Source organism: Marmota monax, unplaced genomic scaffold, assembly GCF_021218885.2.
Source record: "Marmota monax isolate L192 unplaced genomic scaffold, Marmota_monax_Labrador192_F-V1.1 WCK01_AAM20220418_F8-fsc00095, whole genome shotgun sequence".
NCBI lineage: Eukaryota > Metazoa > Chordata > Mammalia > Rodentia > Sciuridae > Marmota > Marmota monax.
In genome coordinates, this window is record NW_026695244.1 from 7,199,422 (window position 1) to 7,221,241 (window position 21,820).

General features: G+C 37.5%; 2 protein-coding genes across 2 annotated transcripts; both read left to right on the forward strand.

The window, feature by feature from the left end:
• Nucleotides 1-5,310: 5,310 nt before the first annotated feature.
• LOC124105730 (thyroid receptor-interacting protein 11-like) lies at nucleotides 5,311-9,982 on the forward strand. The gene is given in 4 exon segments (XM_046463006.1): nucleotides 5,311-6,546; nucleotides 6,548-7,117; nucleotides 7,119-7,984; nucleotides 8,314-9,982. Coding segments are annotated over 4 exon segments (4,341 nt in total).
• A 7,316-nt stretch (nucleotides 9,983-17,298) lies between these two features.
• LOC124105767 (importin-7) lies at nucleotides 17,299-21,548 on the forward strand. Its single transcript, XM_046463099.2, has one exon. The coding sequence runs from the start codon at nucleotides 17,411-17,413 to the stop codon at nucleotides 20,525-20,527; it is 3,117 nt and encodes a 1,038-aa protein (XP_046319055.1). The 5' UTR covers nucleotides 17,299-17,410; the 3' UTR covers nucleotides 20,528-21,548.
• Nucleotides 21,549-21,820: the final 272 nt, after the last annotated feature.

Consider the following 21,820-nt stretch of genomic DNA (forward strand, 5'->3'; position numbering starts at 1 on the left):
TCATTTACTCAGACTCTTTTTGGACAATCTATTGCAAACCAGGAATTTCAGTTCTGCTTTCTTGCAATAATTGTACATTTTGAGAAGAGTACACTTTATAATATGTACTTATTCATCTAGTTATTCACTTATTTATTCTTTCTTCTCAATTAGTTTTCTAATCAGACAGAGCTTATGTCTGTTTGTTCCTCACTATGTCCTTTGCCAAGATAGTAGGAAGAACATTGTCACCTTAAAAAGTATACTTTTGGAGTGAGGTAATAATATTGGCTCTATATAGTTGCACATTCTATGTCTAGGTTAAGAGAGCAAAGGAACATTAGGAGGCTAAAATTCCGGATAAACATAACACCATGATTTTAAAGAGCTGTACCTATTTTGAGAACTTAGAAAAAGTATAAGAGCTACAAGCTCTAAAGTGCCAGGCATTTTATATTCACTATGGTTAATCTTTACAATGACACTGAGCTTTGCAGAAGAATTAACTCCAGATTAGGGAAGTCAAGAAATTCACATTATTTTCCAATTTATACAACTGAAGAAATATTCAAAATATCACCTTATACTAAATCTTTAGATTCTGTGGAGAAAACAAATTTTACTGAGTTTAAATTATCACTATAAATAAGCATGACCATAAGAACCGATGGGTGTGTGAGTGTCAGTTTCTATTTTTCTTTGTTAAGGTTGTATGGATGGGTTTTATTTAATACTTTCCACAGTCCAATGCTGCTATACATTACAATAACAATTCAAGTCACTTTGGGGCATTAAGTTATTTCACATAAAGTTGACAAAACTATCTGGATGTTTGACCAAACATCTGGATGAATGATTAAATTTGTGACTAATCCACTGGAACATTTGTACACTATAAAATCACACAAAGAGCTATCATTGCCTTACTGTGCAAGACAGAAATGGGAAAAATCAACCTTTCCCTTGAAGACCTTTCTTTATCTGCCTAATAATCTAAATGTGTCTCACAGGGACATAAGCATAGTGTGTGGTACATTCCTATCTTCCCTAGCCGGGTGTTGTTTGTTTAGTTTCTGTGGCTGGATATTGACACAAAAACGAAGAGAACAACTTGGAAAGATTTTCATAAAAACAGTAGACTCATTCCACTCTTATTACAACATTATTATTATTTAGCCAGTTTTTAAATAAGTAGTTTTGCAATACAAAGAATAAAGAAATGATATAAAAACCTAGAACCCACTAGATGATAAACATTTAGAAAGAAAAATCAAAGCTAATTTAATGCATCAATATAAAATATATCTGCCTAAGAAAAGGTTCAATGATAAACTCATGAAATCAATGCATAACAGGAGATAACCCAACCATATCTGACTTACTGACATTCTCAATATATGTCAAAAAAACTCTCAAGGTAAGAATTAGCAATTATCTTGAACTTAGTGTTTTTCCACATATTGAACACCTCCTGACTACCTTGAAATCCCACTTTCACTCCCCATGCTCTATTCATGAACCACAAAGATCATTAATAACCAATTTCCTCAGACTTCATCCTCCATGTGTCCCTCACGCAGCATCTGACCACTGACTCCAACCTTTGCCCTCTCCTCTTTCCTTTTGCTTTAGATCACAAAACCATGTAACGATTGTTCTTTATCCATTTCTCCTCTCACTCTTTCTTCTTCAATGCCTTCTCTTTTTTTCTTCCATTTCTTCTCCTAGATATTCCTCAAGAATTCTTATACTAAATAAATGAAAGACCATCTAGGAAACAACAAACCCAAAATCTGACATATAATAAGCAATAGAAAAACTGAAGCTTCCTTTACCTGAGCCTTTGCCTTGTTTTCTCAGTGACATCATTGATGTTCATGAGTTTCACAATTGCTTCCACATAGACAAGACTTAAATTTCTTTATGATATTGGTGATTTATTTTGATCATTTTATAGACATCAGAACTACCTTTAATTCTTTGTCCTACTTATAAAAGTCACTCGATGCGAAAGCATCTACTTTCACAGCTTGCTTAACATTCATGGACTCTTTTCAATTCTTATTTTCACCCCACTTCCTCATGACAATGAGAATTCAAATTTATGGGTAATATATCATTCACTGAGCAACGTCTCAGTCGAAAGCAATCCTTCTACTACTGTATTGTCAGTAGAGTATTATGTTAATCTTCCTACAAATATGTGTGGAATATTTCATTGATTATGCCAATTCTTAAAAATACAAATCTGCTAAGTACAAACTTAATATCTCGCATAGAATTGATCACCCTATGTTTGTAGACTCAAAAAGCCTTGATGATTTACATCTTCAACCTGTGTTTTAACAAAGCTACATTATTAAGGGCTCTCTACTTCTGGCTTATTCTTTCTTACTTGGTCTTTTCCCCCATATGAGATCCTCACCATCCCTGTCATCAATGACTGACCTTGAATCATAATTCAAGAATCACTGTATATAACATTTTCTCCATTGATTGACTATTCAATTTTGTTCTTAATAGCAGGAAATGTATATAACACAGATTTATGTTGTTCACTACATCTAACACAATGCCTTGTACCTTTTAGGCATTGAATATATGTATAAGGATACATGTATGATTCTTGGGTGCTTTTTTGTCACATGTGCTCAAGAATGAAGCAGGGTTTTCCCTCTGCATCCCCCATAGTTTCCAGGAATATTCCAAACATATTTAGAAGAAGAGAAATGCTTTTATTTGGATGGTCAGTTTTGAATACAGTAGGTAGGTATATCTCACAGCTAGAAATGTAAAATGACAAACAGCTGTGGTCAGAATGAACCATGAATCTGAGTGATCAGAAATACCTTTTAGCAGTAGGAGCAACAACCACTGTAACCAGATTCAAGCCAAATATGATAGGTCTTATACTGAAAATGGATCATTATTTGTGATTCAAAACTTAAGCAAACACAAAACATCTAAAGAGAAAGAGGCACACTGCTATAATTTGGATCTGGAATGTTGCCCAAAGGTCATGTGTTGAAAACTTGGACCCCAATGTAATGGCATTCAGAATGGACTCTACAGAAAGGCAAATTGAATCCTGAGATCTAACCTCAACTGTGAATCAATGCACTGATGGGTTCATTATTTGACAGGATTATTGGGAGTTGGTAAAAACTGTATGCGGTAGGGACTAGTTGGAGGGTAGGTCATTGGAGTTGCTTCCCTAGAAGGGTATATGGTATTCCTCAGTCCTTTCTTCCCCTCACCATCTTCCTGATCTCCAAGAGATGAGCAGCTCTGTTTTGAGACCAGGCTCTCTGCCATGGTATTCTGCCTCACTTCAGGCCATAGCAATGGAGCCTGAAATTGAACCAAAATAAATATTTACTCATTTAGTTTTCTCAGGTATGTTGTCAAAGTGATGAAAGCCTACTAATGCGTGCATGCACACACACACACACACACACACACGCATACACAGGAGGAATGGTCCAAAGGGAGAAAAGGATACTTGGTATTGTTGATGGCTTCTTCAACAGTAGACATAGCTTGGGGACAGAGTGGATTCTCCACTTCAGCAGATGCTATAAGGGGTTTAAAGTTTTATATTAGTATTTTATGGAAAGATTGAATAATACAGGCCTGATTTTTCTCTCAGATTTGGAGATGAATAAGAAGGACAAAGAAGATTTCCTTTTCTAGCACAAGATACAACTGTAGTCACTAGTTTTTAATAGCAATCTGAGGAATTCTATCTACTTGCTCTTTTCTTGATGGCAAGAGACTTTATGAGGTTTTTGATATAAACCTTAGAATCACTTTAACCATTAATTTTCCTCAAATTCTTCCTTGTTTTAAATTTTATTTTTCCCACCTTGAGTAGTTGGTCCCTGAACAGACATATAGAAAGAACAGCTCAAGGAAAAGAGTGTCCTGAATATGTGCTTTGGGGAAGAGAATTATGGGAGCAAATCCAAACCCCTTCTGAAGGGTAATAAGAAAAATAATTGTAGACAAAACCAAAAGCAAATATGAACAAAGTGGCAGCAGGCTCTACTGGTTGACCACTTTCTCTGTGTTAGCCATAGGGTGAGAACTACACACTATGTTCTCATTTACGCTTCAACTCATGCCTGTGAGGGAAGTTTCATAAATGCATCATGTCGATTCAGCTCCAAAATTGCTTTGGTCCCAATTTGTATTGTCTATTACAGCCCACATGCTTCATCTCTTTGTTTTGTCCCCCAACTCTACAAAGCTGCCTTTTCATGAACTTGTTGGAATTTAAACACTTTGGAAAGCAGGGTCTTACCTTATCTCCTTCTGATCCTTAATTCTAGGTGTGGGATTCCAATTTAGGATTGTTACTGCATAGTAAAAATTTCTCAACTTTTTACTTCACTCTGTATGGTTTAAACCTGGATAATATTTTGCACTGATAAACAACAACAGATGAAGTGAACATCAAGTTATTGGCTCAAAAACAAAGTTTCTTAAGTGAAATTTAAGTGGAATTTTTGCCCACTTAAATAAACTTAAATCAGAACTTACAAGGACCATATAATATTAAAATGAACTCAAAAATTAAAGATTAAGAGCAAAAATTTATTTTTGGAAAGGGTAAAGATGGTTCTTTATAGACATTTCATCAATATTATCATTTGAATTCTGAGAATGATTAAGATGTTGTGGTGATTAATTTTATATGTTAACTTGTCTGGGCTATGATGCCCAGATATTTGGCCAAATATGATTCTGGGTGTGTCTGTGCTGGTGTCATGGGGTGAGATTTACTAGTGAATTGGGGACTTTTAGTTCAATAGATTGCACTCTGTAATGGAGCGAGACCTCACCTTGTCAAGGGAATGCAACTGGCCTGAATACAACAAAAAGTCCACCTCTCCCAGACAAGAGGGAACTCTTTAGTGAACTACTTTTGGATTTCATCTACAACATTGATTCTTCGTGGTTCCAGAGCACACTGCCTTTGGACTCAAACTAGAACACTTTCCTGTACCTCTAGCTCCTCCCAGTCAGCCCTTCCCAATCCTGGGAGCCAATAGCTGATAGGAAAGTCCAGGGAAGAAGCAGAGGCCCCTGGGAGGGAGGGGCGTGAGGGGTGACTGTGCCAGTCCCTGGTCAAAGACCAGGACAGGCCTCTGCTTTTACAGGCAGAACAAGACGGGTGGTGTTGGCGGAGCCCCGCGCTTCTCAGAATTCTGAGCTCTTTCTTGAGTCATAATTGACCCCAGCAACGCTTGAGGACGTTCTGGGGAGAGAAGTGGATGGTGCTGGATGCGGTTTTCAGAGCTGATCCGATGGCTCACTAAAGTGGCGGCGATGTAGTCCTGGTTTGGAGGCCTGGGCTCAGGCTTGGGCAACTTCTTGGGTCAGGTGGGGAGCAACTTGCCTTCCCTCACCGACCGTATATCCAGTTTCACCAGGGAAATGCTTCTGGATGGCATAGGAGACATAGAAGCAGGTTTACCTGATTGTCGGAGAAAGGAAATGGAAGCTACTGATGCTCCACTAAGATCGGAGAATGAAAGACTTCAAAAGTATTGTACTGATCTGGAGGAAAAACATGAAGCATCAGAGCTGCAAATAAAGCATCAGTGTCCAAGTTACAGAAATCAACTGCAACAGAAGGAGGTAGAGATCAGCCATCTGAAAGCAAGACAGATGGCACTGCAAGATCAAGTGTTCAACCTCCAGGCAGCTGCTCAATGGGTAGGTTCAGGAGCTTGTGGTGTACCAACAACCACTGCACTGGCTCCATTTGGTTCCCGGATCAGTAGTGATTTTTCAGCCTTTCCTGATGATGACATGGACTTTAATGACCTAATTTCATCCCACCAAGAAATAACCAGATTGTCAATTGAAGTTTCAAGACTTGAATCTGAAGTTGGCCATTCGAGGCATATTGCTGAGGCTCAGGGAACACGGAATTCTGACCCCAGTGAAATCTGCAAACTGCAGAATACTATCAAGACTCTTGAACGAAACCCAAGTCCAGACATAGATGATCATCAGCATGAAGTGTCAGTTTTGGAGCAGAGTGCTACTGTGGTAGAAAAGGGAACAAACCTTCCACAAAATTCTTCATCAGTGGAAGAAGTGTTGAGGCTACAACGAGCCCTGTCTGATGCTGAAAATGAAATAATGAGACTAAATGGTTTAAACCAGGATCAGAGTCTTGCTGAAGACAATCTGAAACTTAAAATGCATGTGGAAGCTTTAGAGAAAGAGAAGTCATCCTTGAGTCAAGAAAAGGAGGAACTTCAGATAACACTGTCAAAATTGAGCTGTGACTCTCAAGTAGTTAAAAACACAGCTTCAGCAGACATGAATGTGAATGTTCAATTACATGACTTAAAACTTCACTTGAAGGCAAAGGAGGAAGAACTGAATCAGAGTATCCATGAAAAGAAAATGCTGATAGCTGAGTTAGAAGAACTGGACCATCAGAATCAGGAAGCTACAAAGCACATGGTTTTGATAAAAGATGAGCTATCAAAACAAGAAAACGAAGGAGACCTTGTCATCCAGAAATTGAAACAAGATCTAGATGATGAAAAAAAAGAGAGTTCATCAACTTGAGGATGATAAAATGAACCTATCCAAAGAGTTGCATGTGCAAAAGGAGAAGTTAACTCAGAGTGCACAGGGCCTCAGTGATTTGCATTTAACCAAGCAGAAGCTTGAAGATAAAGTAGAAGATTTAGTAGATCAGCTAAATAAGTCACAACAAAGTAGCTTAAACATCCAGCAGGAAAACCTTGAGCTTAAGGAACACATTAGACAAACTGAAGGTGAGCTGTCTGGATGTCAGAGTAAGTTCCGAAGTTCTCTGAATGAAGACTCTAACAGTAATGTGAAGGATGACTTGCTTAAAGAACGGGAAGCTGAAGTTAGCAACTTAAGGCAAAATCTTTCAGAAGTAGAAGAGCTCAATGAAAATTTAAAGAAAGTTGCTGTTGATCTCAAAAGGGAGAATGAAATATTGATTTTAGCATGTAAAGATGTAAGACGTAAGTTGGAAGCATCTATTGCTGCTAACAATCAAGTGTCTCAAGAAAAAGACACTGTCAAGGAGACTCTAATAAGAGACAAAGAAGAGATAGAAACCAAACTGAACCAGGCAGAAAAAAAGACTGTTGGAAGAAGCAAAGAATCACAGGCAGACTATTCAGGAACTCTCCAATGCATGTCATTTGAATACCTCTGCCTTACAGCTGAAACCTGATTGTGTAGTTCAACTCAGTCAAGAGAAGGACTTTGAAATAGCAGGACTCAAAAAGAATATTGAGCCAATGACTACTGATCCAAAAGAAACTGAGGAAATTTTGGCACCTCATGTCGAAGAAAAGAAGCAATTGATACAACTTATAAAGGAGAAAGAAGTTTTTATTGAAAAACTGGAAGAAAAATGTTCAGAACTACAAAAGGATTTAGATGAGTGTTCTCAGGCCTTAAGAGAAAATGAAACTTTAAGGCAAACCATAGAAGAAAAGGACAGAAGTCTTGGCTCCATGACAGCAGAAAACAACCATCTGCAAGAAGAATTGGAGAGCCTTAAGGAACAGCAGAATCGAGCTGTCCCTGTAGCTGAGCCTAAAACCCTTGATGGTATCCCAGAACTAGAATCAGAGGTATCTCAACTGAAAATAGTCAAAAATCATCTGGAAGATGAAATTAAACACCATCAAAAGATAATTACAAATCAAAACAAGCATAAAATGCGACTCCTTCAGTCTTTACAGGAGCAGAAGAAGGAAATGGATGACCTTAAATACCAATATGAGCAGATGAATGCTGCGCATATCCAGTTAATTTTAGAAAAAGATGAGGAAATTAAGAACTTGCAGAAAACGATTGAACAAGTACAAGCCCAGTTGCCTGGAGAAAGACTCGATGCTCAAACAGAGAATTCTGATATTTTTCAAGAAACAAATGTAAAAAGCCTCAATAGAGAAAGTGGAAGTGAACAACGTTGCGGCCCCAGCAACATCTAGCTGATTGGCTCCTCGGCCCCAGCAACATCTAGCTGATTGGCTCCTCTGCGGTGATGCTCATTGGACTGTTTCCCTGCCCTTTCAGACCACGGAGCTGCTCATTGGGGGACTTTTTTGGCTCCGCCCACGTGACCCAGCCAATCGGCCTCAAGAGCAGGAGGATTGTGGGAGGTGGAGAGAAGCTTGTGTGGGAGAGAGAGGCTTGTGGAAAGCCGGTGGTGGCAGTTGAGGCTCTGAGGGTTTTTCCTGAGAGGCTGTTTTGTTTGGCGTGTGTGGTTCTAAAAATAAAGTTAGTTTCTTTTGACAAGTGGCTCCTGATTGTGCCCAGCCAGACTGCGGCACTATGGAACGAAAAGGAGTTGTTGAAGCAAACAGTAAGAGACCTAAAGGAGAGAATATTGATTTTCGAAGTGGACTTTTCTAAATTAAAAGGGGAAAATGAAAAATTGAGAGTAGCATCCAAAGAAAAGGAAAGGGAGTATCAAGCACTACAAGAGACAAACTCGAAGTTCTCTGTGAGGCTGGGAGAAAAAGAACTGGAGTGTGAGTCAATGAAGGAGAAAGTTCTTGCTTTTGAGCAACTTTTACAAGAAAAAGAAGAGGGAGAAGCTGAGGAATTAAGTCAGCTTTCAAATGCAGTTGCATCAATGCAGGAGAAGACAGTTATGTTTCAGCAAGAACGAGACCAAGTCATCGTAGCACTAAAACAAGAACAGATGGAAAACAGTACTCTCCAGCACGAGGTTCAACAGTTCCGTGACAAAGAACTACGCTTGAACCAGGAGCTAGAAAGGCTACGCAGCCATCTCTTGGAATCAGAAGAGTCTTACACCCAGGACATTTTGGCTGCAGAAGACCAAGAGATTAAACTGAGAAAGAAAGTCACGCTTTTGGAGGAAAAGCTAGTTTCATCTTCTAAGGCAAGTCATCAAGCCAGCGTGCAGATAGAGTCACTGCAAGAACAGTTGAGGATGGTCTCTCAACAGAGGGATGAGAATGCACAGCAGCTTTCGCTCTCCCAGGCACGAGTAAGGCAGTATGCCCTGTCATCAACTAACCTGCAAAGGGTTCTAGAGCATTTCCAAGAAGAAGAAAAAGCAATGTATTCTGCTGAATTAGCAAAAGAAAAACAGTCGATAGCAGAATGGAAGAACAAGGCAGAAAAACTAGAAGGACAAGTATCATCATTGCAGGAACGTTTGGATGAAGCAAATGCTATGTTGCATTCTGCTTCCAGACTTACAGAAGAGTTAGATCGGAAGGAACAACAGATCCAAGAACTTCAAAGGCAAAACGAGCTCGGAAAAGAAATGTTGGACAAGGCACAAAAGAAATTGTCGACTTTGGCAAACAGCCCAGAAGGAAAAGTGGACAAAGTCCTTATGAGAAACCTTTTTATTGGTCATTTCCATACACCAAAAGGTAAACGCCGAGAAGCCTTACAGTTAATGGGAAGCATCCTGGACATTCCAAAGGAGGAAATGGAGCAGTTGTTGAGTGAATATTCCGGTGGTGTTACTAAGTGGATGACTAGTTGGCTTGGAGGGGCATCGAAAAGTGTCCCCAACATACCTTGGAGACCAAATCAACAACCTGTGCTTAATAGTTCTTTTTCAGAACTCTTTGTCAAATTTCTGGAAATGGAATCTCATCCCTCTGCCCCACCACCCAAACTCTCTGCTCATGCCATGGACTGTCCAGACTCACCAGGAAGGAGAGAGCAAGGTGGAAATGTACCAGGAAGTATTAAAGATGCAGCCGAATTCAGAGCTGGTAGAAGCACCAACGGGAATCCATTCTTGGTTCCCCGTTCGGCAGCTGTGCCTGTTAGTAACCTAGCTGGAGTTGGTCTTGGTGGACCTGGGCATCCTCTTTTTAAACCCATTGCAGATTTCATGCCCACCTTTACACTATTGCCAGTGTCCCCGGACAGTAGTGCCACAGTAGTACTAGAGCACCTTCTAAAGCAAAGGCATTCTCAACCAGAGATGATTTAGCACTCTAAAGAAGACTTTAGAAACACTTTGTGTTTTTTTTACAGAGTGGCCTTTTGGAAAAGAACTCATGCATTTGTAGACAAAAAGAGAAAGAAAAACAGCTGGTATATATATAGGTATATAGCTACTAGATATTTTTGTTGTTGTTGTTGTGTTTTTTTGTTATAGCACTTTTTAAAAAATTTGTTTTGTTTGCTGTAGCACTTTTTGTTTATAAAATTTTGTTCCAATGTAGCAGCTAATCATCACCAGTCTTCAATTCTGATGTACTTTTGTGAGCAACTGTACAGAGCAGCATTAGTGAACCATTAGCTCCAACCTCTTTTTTAATGATTATATTTGATAAATTTAATGGCATTAAGATAAAAATGATACATTTAATTAACAAGGAAGAAGAAAGATCCAACACTTAAGAAAAGGATATATATCTCAGATTTAGAGTATATGAAAACCCAATGTAATATTGCAAAAAGTTGTGAATTTTTAGTTGATAAAAGAAAACCTTGTACAACTAGTAAAAGAAAATTAGAACTGGGAGAGCCTGAACATGAAGTTACTTGGATAAATTCTAAGATACTTTAAATCCAAATACTATGACCCTTATCCATGTTACTTATTTCCATTTCTATAGAAAAGTCACTTCACATTAATTCAGTTTTCTAGATGTTAAATATGTCCAGAAGGAAGAGTATTTTCATGAGTCAACCCCGAAGTGGAATCACATGATCCATTGCCAATGGAAAAGTTAGTAAGTATGTATCATTAAACATCTGGAGTGTTTATTTACATTCTTTTGGGGGCTCCACAATAATGCTTATAAAGACATTTTTTGAAACATTTGATCAAAAACAGTTGGGGAGAGAAAGAAGATAACATCAATTTTTGAAAGATGAAAGGCTTTAAAAAAGGAGTAGTTACAACCTTTTTGTAAATTAAGGTAAAAGATGAATCAAAAGTTTCTAGCTTAAGTAGGTGAAATCAGAGAAGAGAAAAAGCAGATTGCATAGCACATACTTCTCTGACACCTGTAGTTTCTAAAACCATGAAGAACACTTCTATTAAAATTCATTTAAATAAAATTTAATTAATTTTTAATATGAAATCATATTATAATTTAATATAAACCAATCTAATTTAAATTTATTTTATTAATTAATATTGTTTAAATTTATTAATAGTATTGTTTGTTTTAAATTTATTGATATTGTTTATTAACTTATATTAATTATAGTATGATTTTATTTAAAAATTTATTAAATTTTATTTCAATTAATACAATTTAATAAAGTCAATTTAAATAAGATTTAATATAGATTAAATTATTTAATATTAATTATATAATTTAATATAAATTTTAATAAAATGAATTTTAATAAAAATGATCTTAGTGGTTTTAGAAATTACAGATGTCAGAGAAGTATTAACTTCTTTTTTCTCCTCTCTGATTTTACCTAACTTAAGCTAGAAACTTTTGATTTATCTTTCATCTTAATTTACCAAAATAAACAAGGGATGACAAAATACCCAGTAGTTATTATCCATCAGCTTTTCCTTTCTTTTTTCTTTATTTCACCTTAACATTTACATTATTTTACCAAAATCAAGATGCCATCAGTTGTTAGGCAGGAACAAAATCACTGAGACAACAACTGTAAGAGGCATCCCAATCTCAGATTGGCTAAGTATTAAAAACGTAGAAATGTCTGAGAACGGATGAGCTCTGATAGTAGAGTTTCCGACCTATGGAAAGTTTCCAAATGCTATGGAAAATGATGATGCTTCTCTTTTTGTGTTTTTAAGTTGAGAGCCTTGTAAGTACTATGGTTCTTTATCAGAAATTATATGTGCTTTAAATTATAAGTCTTTAGATTTCTTATTTTTCCTGGATTATAGAAAAAGGGACTCACAATTCCTTGAGATCTATTAGCATTTTAGTGACAGGAAATAATTCAATGATGCATAGTTGTTTATTTGCATTCAATGACTATCAACTTTTATCTACTTTGGGAAGGGTCAAAAACCACAGACCTTCTGCCTTCTGCTTTATTTTAAAGCTTCCAGCATCAGTTGCAAGAATTCTAAGAAACTCTGGGAATACTCTATGGTGCAAAATGCACACTTACTTTTTTTTTTTTTTGAAAGCATCCCTAAGTCATGAGTCCTTAGGTGAATTTCTTGTTCTAAGTAAATTGACTGAATCATTATTAAGTAATAACTTATTATGCCAAAATGAATAATGAAAGCACATGCTTCCAATCAGAGCAAGGAAGAAACAAGAAGGTGTGATGTGTGGTAAAAATGCATGAACATGCAAATATGATCCAGCCTTATTAAGTCCAAATTTCTTTGTTTTTTTTTTAAATTTATTTTTTTGAGGTTTCATTCTTGCCTGATATGCATGGAATAACTTTGGGGGGGATATAATCAGAAATTCAGCACTAAAATCTGCCTTCCTGCAACATCATGTGGCTTTACTCCTAAGAAGAATGGTGCAATATCAAAGTCTATATTTTGCTTCAAGTTGCCAAATTGCTTGGAATCTTCTTCCAATAGGCCTCATATGGTTTGGGAAAAGCAGAATTCAGATTTGTCATGAGAGATTTTTATATGTTCTGCTCACCCCATTGTGTCTAGGTGAGCCTTTGGGTTTCAATGCTGGGAAAAACACTTCTTTTATTTCAGAATTGAAGAGCTCTTGGAAACAGCGACCTTACTGCAAACTTGAGAAAAATATGTTATACAGGTATTCAGAAAATTGCAAAGATTAATATAGATTCAAGATTTTTTTAAGACAAGGGGCTTAATGGAGAAAACACCAAGATAGCCTTAGAAGATTTCATACTCCCTGCATTCTTATAAAAAGCTTGTATATTGTAAACAAGATAAAACCAAACAGAACAGTTCCTAAGGAAATATTCTGCTTTCAGTTTCCTTGTCTCATTAATTTATTAAAGTTTTATTAAAGACTCTGAATTTGCTAGCCTTTTTATTAAATATTTGATATATGCTATTAATGTCTATCACTGGATTTTATTTGGTCTCACATTAAAATCTGTATACTCTTTATAAGCACATATGAAATATTATTTGAGATAATTTATCGCAAACCTTTAGGAATTTATGGACATGGAGAGTATCGAATGATATCAAAAGTGGAGTTTTCTTTCATGTCTATCATAGTCCTTTTTTCCTCAGTTGCTGGGGAGGAACATTAGGATGATTTGCTTAGAGTAAGGAATACTAGACTGAACAGAAGGGGCTGGAGCAGCTTTGCTAGTTAGCTTTTCCATTTGAAAAACTTTTATTGAGGACAGGCAAAATATACCTAGTCCCAAATCCATTGAACTGATCAAACTCTGCAGCAGTTAACCAGAGTAGCTTCCTCTTCTGTGCCCCCAAGTTTTGAGCAATGCTCTGTAGGTGATACCTTGAATGATCCTTGGCTTTGAAGAACTGTCATCCAATAAACAATTTATTTCCTTTTTTCTTGTCCTTCTCAGGGATCCTACTAAGTGATTTCAGAGGCGAGGAGAGGAGAGGTAAGGGAAGGTACTGGGCAATCTAATTGACCCAAATTAGGTTATGTGAATGTACCAATGTGTAACAACGAAGGCCACTATTATGTGCAATTATAATGCACCAAAAAATGATCTTATAAAAAGAAGAAGAATATGATTTCCATAACTTCAAAATAATCTGAAGCCTCAGGAAAAGCATTTTTAAAATAGTTTGAGCTTACCTATAAGACTTTTTATCTGTTCATCAAGGCTTTGTTTTATGAGTACATGTATTTCTTTAAAAAAACATTGTAAACCCAGCAGGGTGTGGTGACACATGCCTTTAATTGCAGCGGTGTGAGGCCATCCTCATCAATTTAGAGAGACCCTTCACAAAATAAAATCAATAGAACTGGGGATGTGGCTCAGTGGTTAAGCATCTCTGGGTTTAATTCCCATACCAAAACAAACAACCAAAAAATCATGTAACAATCTTTTTTTTTTTTTAACCTAAGCAATTGAGAATGATCAGGAAGTCATTACTTCAAGTCACCAGTGGCACAAATTCGTAGTGACTTTGAACTTGAGTTTTAAATACCAATGAATCATGCCCCAAATGACTGTCCTAACAAAGAATGTGTGGACTTTCATCTGTGTATGTGCATAGATTTATGTATCTTCAGGTCTATAAAGAATTCCAGTAACCTCATGAGTCAGTTTTTTTCGGCTAAAAAAACACTTCTAACTCCATTTTCAACCTGTGATGGTTTACTAGAGATGCTGAGACTATGTAATCTTCTTTATTCAGTTTGTTAACTACTTTGAAAAAAAAAACCAACAACTCTGAAGGGAGTTAAATTAGGGAAGTGGTTGGAAATAGTGCTGTATCCTTCCTATCCTGGTAGAGCAAGAGAAAGAGGTCCAATTGTTGCTTTTAAAGACCTAAGTTGGATTCAGGCATAGGAATCCCTTTGATTTACTTCACTGGCAGCCATGCTGAGAGTTTCCAAGTCATTCATATGTATACAGAACAACATCAGATCAAGATGAATAAGCAAATGAGGGTATGGAATCCTGGAGTGCCCATCCACCAGAGGGTGTGTGTGGGAGGGACACACATTGAAACTGAGGGAGGGCTTCATTGAATTCTTGGGTCCATCTGTGTTGACAAACCTTGTGGGCTTCAGGAAAGGACAATGATAGAGTTGACAACTGAAAAACTAGTCAGGTGACTTTAATTAATGGGACTCAAGAACCAACTTGTAAGCTTTATGGCACTTTCACAGTCACTAGTCAAATGTGGACTCATTCTATCTCACTTTTGGAGCCCTGGGGAACTCGCCAGACAACAATATTTGAACATATATACACCACTGACATTTTAAGATATTCTAGAAAATGCCAAAGCAACAGGACTTCAATATTTCTATTTCACAGTGCCAATCTCCACTGTTAGCTAGTTATATAAAGACGTGAGCTAATAGTCTTTGATGGTAATGAGTGTATGGGTCTGAGGATTAAAGAGTAGTGGTGGTGGAGAGATGTGGAAGTCCATTCAGTAGGTTAATTACTTTAGGAATTTTGAGTGATTATACATAATTTACCTGGCAGTTTCAATTAACCATTAAGAAAGGGATGATATTCTCCTTCCCAGTGAAAGGAAATCTGGGTCACTAAGTTAAGAAATACATTTTCTATTTTATGTAAGGCTTAGGGCTAAACACAGCTGTTATTTACTATACAAGAGAGGGCCAGTGCTGAGCCCAGGGAGCATATGAAGCTGTAGGTGGCAGTTACAGTGAGCTAGGCTGAGCCACACTAAAGAAGGCTAAACCCCAGTAGTCTTTTGACCTACGACCACAGCTCACCTTGGCTACAAGTAGAGTATTGTCACATGGCAACACATTTCTTCTCCTTTCATTTTCTGGATTAATGCTTCTAAAGGAATTTGAAGGTTTGGGTACAGAATTAATAGCAACTTCATCTTGAATACCCACCATACAGGCTACTTCATCCTCAGGATTATGATATATCAAAATTAGGAAGACCAACCAATGTTAGAACAATGTGTTGTGGTTCTATGACATTGTATCATCTGTGTAGATTCCTGTAATGACCAATACAAACAAGATACAGAACTATTCCGTTACCAGGAAAATTTCTCTTTCCACTTTTCTTTTCAGTTGCGTGTGTGTGTATGTGTGTGTGTGTGTGTGTGTGTGTAGTTTACATATGGTAATCATAGCATTTAATATATGTATACAATGGCATTTCAATATATAAATACAAAGTGTAGTGATCACATCATTGGCATATCTCTCACAGAAGACATGTCATTTCTCTGTGTTGGGAACTTTCAAAATTCTCATTATTAGCTATTTTGAAATATTAATTATTGTCAGCCATAGTTATCCTATGTGTTATAAAAAAGTAGAAGTTATTCCATCTATCTACACTCCTGCACCTATTAATAATCCTCTCTCTACCCACCCATACCACCTCTCCCAGGCTTTGTAACCATTATCCTTTCTTGTAGTTCTTTGAGATCAGCTTTCGTTTCCATGAGTAAGTGTGAATAGGCAGTATTTGTCTTTCTGTGCCTGACTTGTTTGCTTAGTATAATGTCCTCCAGTTCTCTTGCCTCTTGCTACCCTTTTACAGCATCACTGCCAACACCACCCCCATCACTATCTGCTACCTCTGGAACCCCTAATTTTTTCTCCCTTTCTGTAATTTTGTCATCTCAAGAATGCTCTATAAATGGAATCATGCACTATATGATTTTTGGAGATTGGCCTTTTTTCCTGCAGCACGATGCCCTTGAGATTCACCTAAGTTGCTGCATGGGTGGACATTTCATTCCTTTTTATTGGAATAAACATCCACCAGAGTCAGAGCTGGGCCATGTGATAAGGGTTAGTTTGCTTGTTTAAAAATCTAATGACCTGTTTTCAGAGTGGCCGTACCATTCTCAGGATTCACCAGCAAGGTGGGAGAGATCCAGTTTCTCTGAGTCCTCATCTGTATCTAGTATTTCCACTTTGGTTATCTTTGGTTAACCTATTAAGTGTGATGATGCCTCAAGATGGTCTCAGATTGCATCTCCCTAATGCTAGTGATTTCCAACATCTTTTCAGGTACTCATTGTCATCTTTATATTGTCTTCCAAAAGACTATGTCGTCTTAATTTAACTTTATTCATAGGTACCAAGTGGTATTGCAGAACACCAAGTGATTTCTTCAAGTAGTAAAAGCATTTTTTATTAAATATTAGTTTCCTACAGTGGGTCCTTAGCAAGATACCCCTAGGAAGTGTATAGAATAAAATTACAATGCACATACCATTCTATAGTTAAGGATTATGAGTAAAGTTTAAGAAACACTTTCAAATAGCCAAAGGTACAAATAATATAAACTTCTGAAAAAAAATGGAACAAAAAATTAAATAACACTTTTCAAATAATTTAAAACAATAAGAAAGAGTATAATTGTGATAGAATGCAATGGAAAGGCTTATAATATTTTTTTCTGGGAAAATCTGTATAGAATAATATCATGTAATCAATATGGTTATAATAATCATAAAGTGGCTGGGGATATAGCTCAGCTGGTAGAGTGCTTTCCTAGCATGCGCAAGACCCTGGGTTCAATGCCCAGCACTAATAATAATAATAATAATAATAATAATAATGTAAGAAAAGATAACTAAGCACATGTCTTTATATAAGATTAATTTTTCAAGTGGCTTTATTCTCCTTTTCACTTTTTGTTCATAACCCAAAGAAAACTACTGACTCAAAAATACAATGTAAACTCTTTCCTTTCGCGCCGGTTGCCGCTGCGGAGCGCGGCGGGTCCATGTGCGCAGTGAGTGGCGCTACTCTTGCCCCAGTAGCATCCGTGCTCCGGGTTTGACCGAGTCCGCGCTACAATGGACCCCAATACCATTATCGAGGCCCTACGGGGCACCATGGACCCAGCCCTGCGCGAGGCCGCGGAGCGCCAGCTCAATGAAGCACACAAGTCTCTGAATTTTGTTTCAACATTGCTCCAAATTACTATGTCAGAACAACTGGATTTACCTGTAAGACAGGCAGGTGTTATCTATTTGAAAAATATGATAACACAGTATTGGCCTGATCGAGAAACAGTACCAGGGGATATATCCCCTTACACTATTCCAGAAGAAGATCGACACTGCATTCGAGAAAATATTGTAGAAGCCATCATTCACTCTCCTGAGCTTATCAGGGTACAGCTCACTACATGCATTCATCACATCATCAAGCATGATTATCCAAGCCGCTGGACTGCCATTGTGGACAAGATTGGCTTTTATCTTCAATCTGATAACAGTGCTTGTTGGCTAGGAATTCTCCTTTGCCTTTATCAATTGGTGAAAAATTATGAGTACAAGAAACCAGAAGAGCGGAGTCCATTGGTTGCAGCTATGCAGCATTTCTTGCCAGTTCTAAAGGATCGCTTTATCCAGCTTCTTTCTGATCAATCTGATCAATCTGTCCTCATCCAGAAACAGATATTCAAGATCTTCTATGCTCTTGTTCAGTATACACTGCCACTTGAGCTGATAAACCAACAGAACCTGACAGAATGGATAGAAATTTTGAAGACCGTTGTGAACAGGGATGTTCCTAATGAAACTCTTCAAGTTGAAGAAGATGATAGACCTGAGTTACCGTGGTGGAAATGTAAGAAGTGGGCTTTACATATTTTAGCAAGACTTTTTGAAAGATATGGGAGTCCTGGCAATGTTTCCAAGGAATATAATGAATTTGCCGAAGTATTTCTGAAAGCATTTGCTGTTGGTGTCCAACAAGTTTTATTGAAGGTGTTATATCAGTACAAGGAGAAGCAATACATGGCTCCTCGAGTTTTACAACAGACATTAAATTATATAAACCAAGGAGTTTCCCATGCCCTTACCTGGAAGAACCTGAAACCTCATATACAAGGCATTATCCAAGATGTTATTTTTCCATTGATGTGCTATACAGATGCTGATGAGGAACTTTGGCAAGAAGACCCTTATGAATATATACGCATGAAATTTGATGTATTTGAAGATTTCATTTCTCCTACCACTGCTGCCCAAACACTTTTGTTTACAGCCTGTAGTAAGAGGAAAGAGGTACTACAGAAGACTATGGGATTTTGTTACCAAATTCTTACAGAACCAAATGCTGATCCTCGAAAAAAAGATGGAGCCTTACATATGATTGGCTCTTTAGCTGAAATACTTCTGAAGAAAAAGATTTATAAGGACCAGATGGAATACATGTTGCAGAATCACGTGTTCCCTCTCTTCAGCAGTGACCTAGGCTACATGAGAGCAAGGGCTTGCTGGGTACTTCACTATTTTTGTGAGGTGAAGTTCAAAAGTGATCAGAATCTCCAAACAGCTTTAGAGCTGACAAGAAGATGTCTGATTGATGATAGGGAAATGCCTGTGAAAGTGGAAGCCGCCATTGCACTTCAAGTGTTGATCAGCAATCAAGAAAAAGCTAAAGAATACATCACACCATTTATCAGACCTGTAATGCAGGCCCTTCTTCATATTATAAGAGAAACAGAAAATGATGATCTTACCAATGTAATTCAGAAAATGATCTGTGAATATAGTGAAGAAGTTACTCCTATTGCAGTAGAAATGACACAACATTTGGCAATGACGTTTAACCAAGTAATCCAGACTGGTCCAGATGAAGAAGGAAGTGATGACAAGGCAGTTACCGCCATGGGAATTCTCAATACCATTGATACACTTCTTAGTGTAGTTGAAGATCATAAAGAGATAACCCAGCAACTTGAAGGGATCTGCTTACAGGTCATTGGTACTGTTTTACAGCAGCATGTCTTAGAATTCTATGAAGAGATCTTCTCTTTGGCTCATAGTTTGACATGTCAACAAGTATCTCCACAGATGTGGCAGCTACTGCCCCTTGTATTTGAGGTCTTTCAGCAAGATGGCTTTGATTACTTTACAGACATGATGCCTCTTCTGCATAATTATGTAACAGTTGATACAGACACACTTCTATCTGATACCAAGTATCTTGAGATGATATACAGTATGTGCAAAAAGGTTCTTACAGGAGTTGCGGGAGAAGATGCAGAATGTCATGCAGCAAAATTGTTAGAGGTCATCATTCTACAATGCAAAGGGCGTGGCATTGACCAGTGCATTCCCTTATTCGTGGAGGCAGCTTTAGAGAGACTGACAAGAGAGGTTAAGACAAGTGAACTGCGAACAATGTGCCTGCAAGTTGCAATTGCAGCTTTATATTATAATCCGCACCTCCTACTCAATACCTTAGAAAATCTTCGCTTCCCTAATAACGTTGAACCGGTTACAAACCATTTTATTACACAGTGGCTTAATGATGTTGACTGTTTCTTGGGGCTTCATGACAGAAAGATGTGTGTTCTTGGCCTCTGTGCTCTTATTGATATGGAACAGATACCACAAGTTTTAAATCAGGTTTCTGGACAGATTTTGCCAGCTTTTATCCTTTTGTTTAATGGATTAAAAAGAGCGTATGCCTGTCATGCAGAACATGAAAACGACAGTGATGATGATGATGAAGCTGAAGATGATGATGAAACTGAGGAACTAGGCAGTGATGAAGATGATATTGATGAAGATGGGCAAGAATATTTGGAAATTCTGGCTAAGCAAGCAGGTGAAGATGGAGATGATGATGATTGGGAAGAAGATGATGCAGAGGAGACTGCTCTGGAAGGCTATTCCACAATCATTGATGATGAAGACAACCCTGTTGATGAGTATCAGATATTTAAAGCTATATTTCAAACTATTCAGAATCGTAATCCTGTATGGTATCAAGCTTTGACTCATGGTCTTAATGAAGAACAAAGAAAACAGTTACAAGACATAGCAACTCTTGCCGATCAAAGAAGAGCAGCCCATGAATCCAAAATGATTGAGAAGCATGGAGGATACAAATTCAGTGCTCCAGTTGTGCCAAGTTCTTTCAATTTTGGAGGCCCGGCACCAGGGATGAATTGAGTTCTCAGTTTCTTTCCTGCTGTGTGATTGTAGTGAAGAGCTTGTGTTCCTCCTAGTAGTGGTTCCAGAACTGGTTCATGTTACCTACTCTAAACTAATTGATCAATAGATGGACAAAAAAACCCAGGAGGTGGGACCTGATCATGCAACCTGGCACTGGAAGTGAAACCAGAGGGATTTTTGTGGGGAGGGGGGTTAATGTGGGGGTATTTTCTTTATTTTTTGAAGAAAGTAAGATCCTGACTCTGAAGCTTCAAGTGACACTGTGGAAATCTGAAACAAGAGGGTATGTCATGAAGGCAGCTTTTCTTTTTCTGAGGAAAAAATAGGCATGGGCTACAGGACTATTTAAAATGTCTCATTTACAGTATAAAGCTCAAAGGTAGATGTAATTTTTACACCTATGAGTATTTGTCCGATTTCTGTCTCTTCCTCACCATTGGGTATCCTTTGTATGTAAATAAGATAAGGTAATATGATAGCCTTATTCAGTCTTCATTTTCATTCATCAAAGATTGTTCCTATGTAGATTATTGGACATTTATTGTAGCACTACATAACTGATTTAAAAATCTGTAAATGAATTAGCACTTTCATATTGAAACAAGCCTGCTAGCCTATGTATAAAAGCAAAAATGTTTGCTGTTTATAAAAAGGGATGTAATAGGGTGGGGGGCAGGGGTAATTTCAAGTTATTAATTTAAAAATGAACTAGCAATTTTGTAACTGGTAACTTTGTGGTACACTCACCTCTGATAGTGACTTGAATTCGGTATGTAAAAAGGGGTTAGTGATATTTCATTGCTGCTAAAAATGGCAACTCCCTCTGTGTCCTGTTTTTTTTCTTAAAGCTCTCAGTGTACAAGTGAATATTTGGATACAAGACCTTACTGTAACAAACAAGAAAGGCGATATCTGAAGCATGTAAATTGGATATAAAGTTCTGCTCTTAAAGAGTTGATCTTAGAGTATGGCTAAACATCTATATATGCAATATTAAAAGAAATTAATTCGGCTATTATGTCTTGATTTGATTGCAGTTTTGTTCCTATTTATAATTTCTTCCCTTCATTGGCTTGTTTTAATCCAGTAACAAGAAAAAATGCAAAATGCATCCTTAACAGTTTACATCATCTGCCTATTTCCCTTTGCACAGCTCCTCTGCCCCTCTTGATGATTGTGGTATCTGATCTTATTTATAGGCCGAAGGCACATGGTTTGCTCCAAAAACCACTATTGATACCACTGGAAAAACGAGCCAGCAACAAGACAGTGTCGAGAGGTTGGCTTGCT

Coding starts and splice junctions, on each gene's coding strand:
- LOC124105767 (XM_046463099.2), top strand. CDS start 17,411: ATGGACCCCAATACCATTATCGAGGCCCTACGGGGCACCATGGACCCA.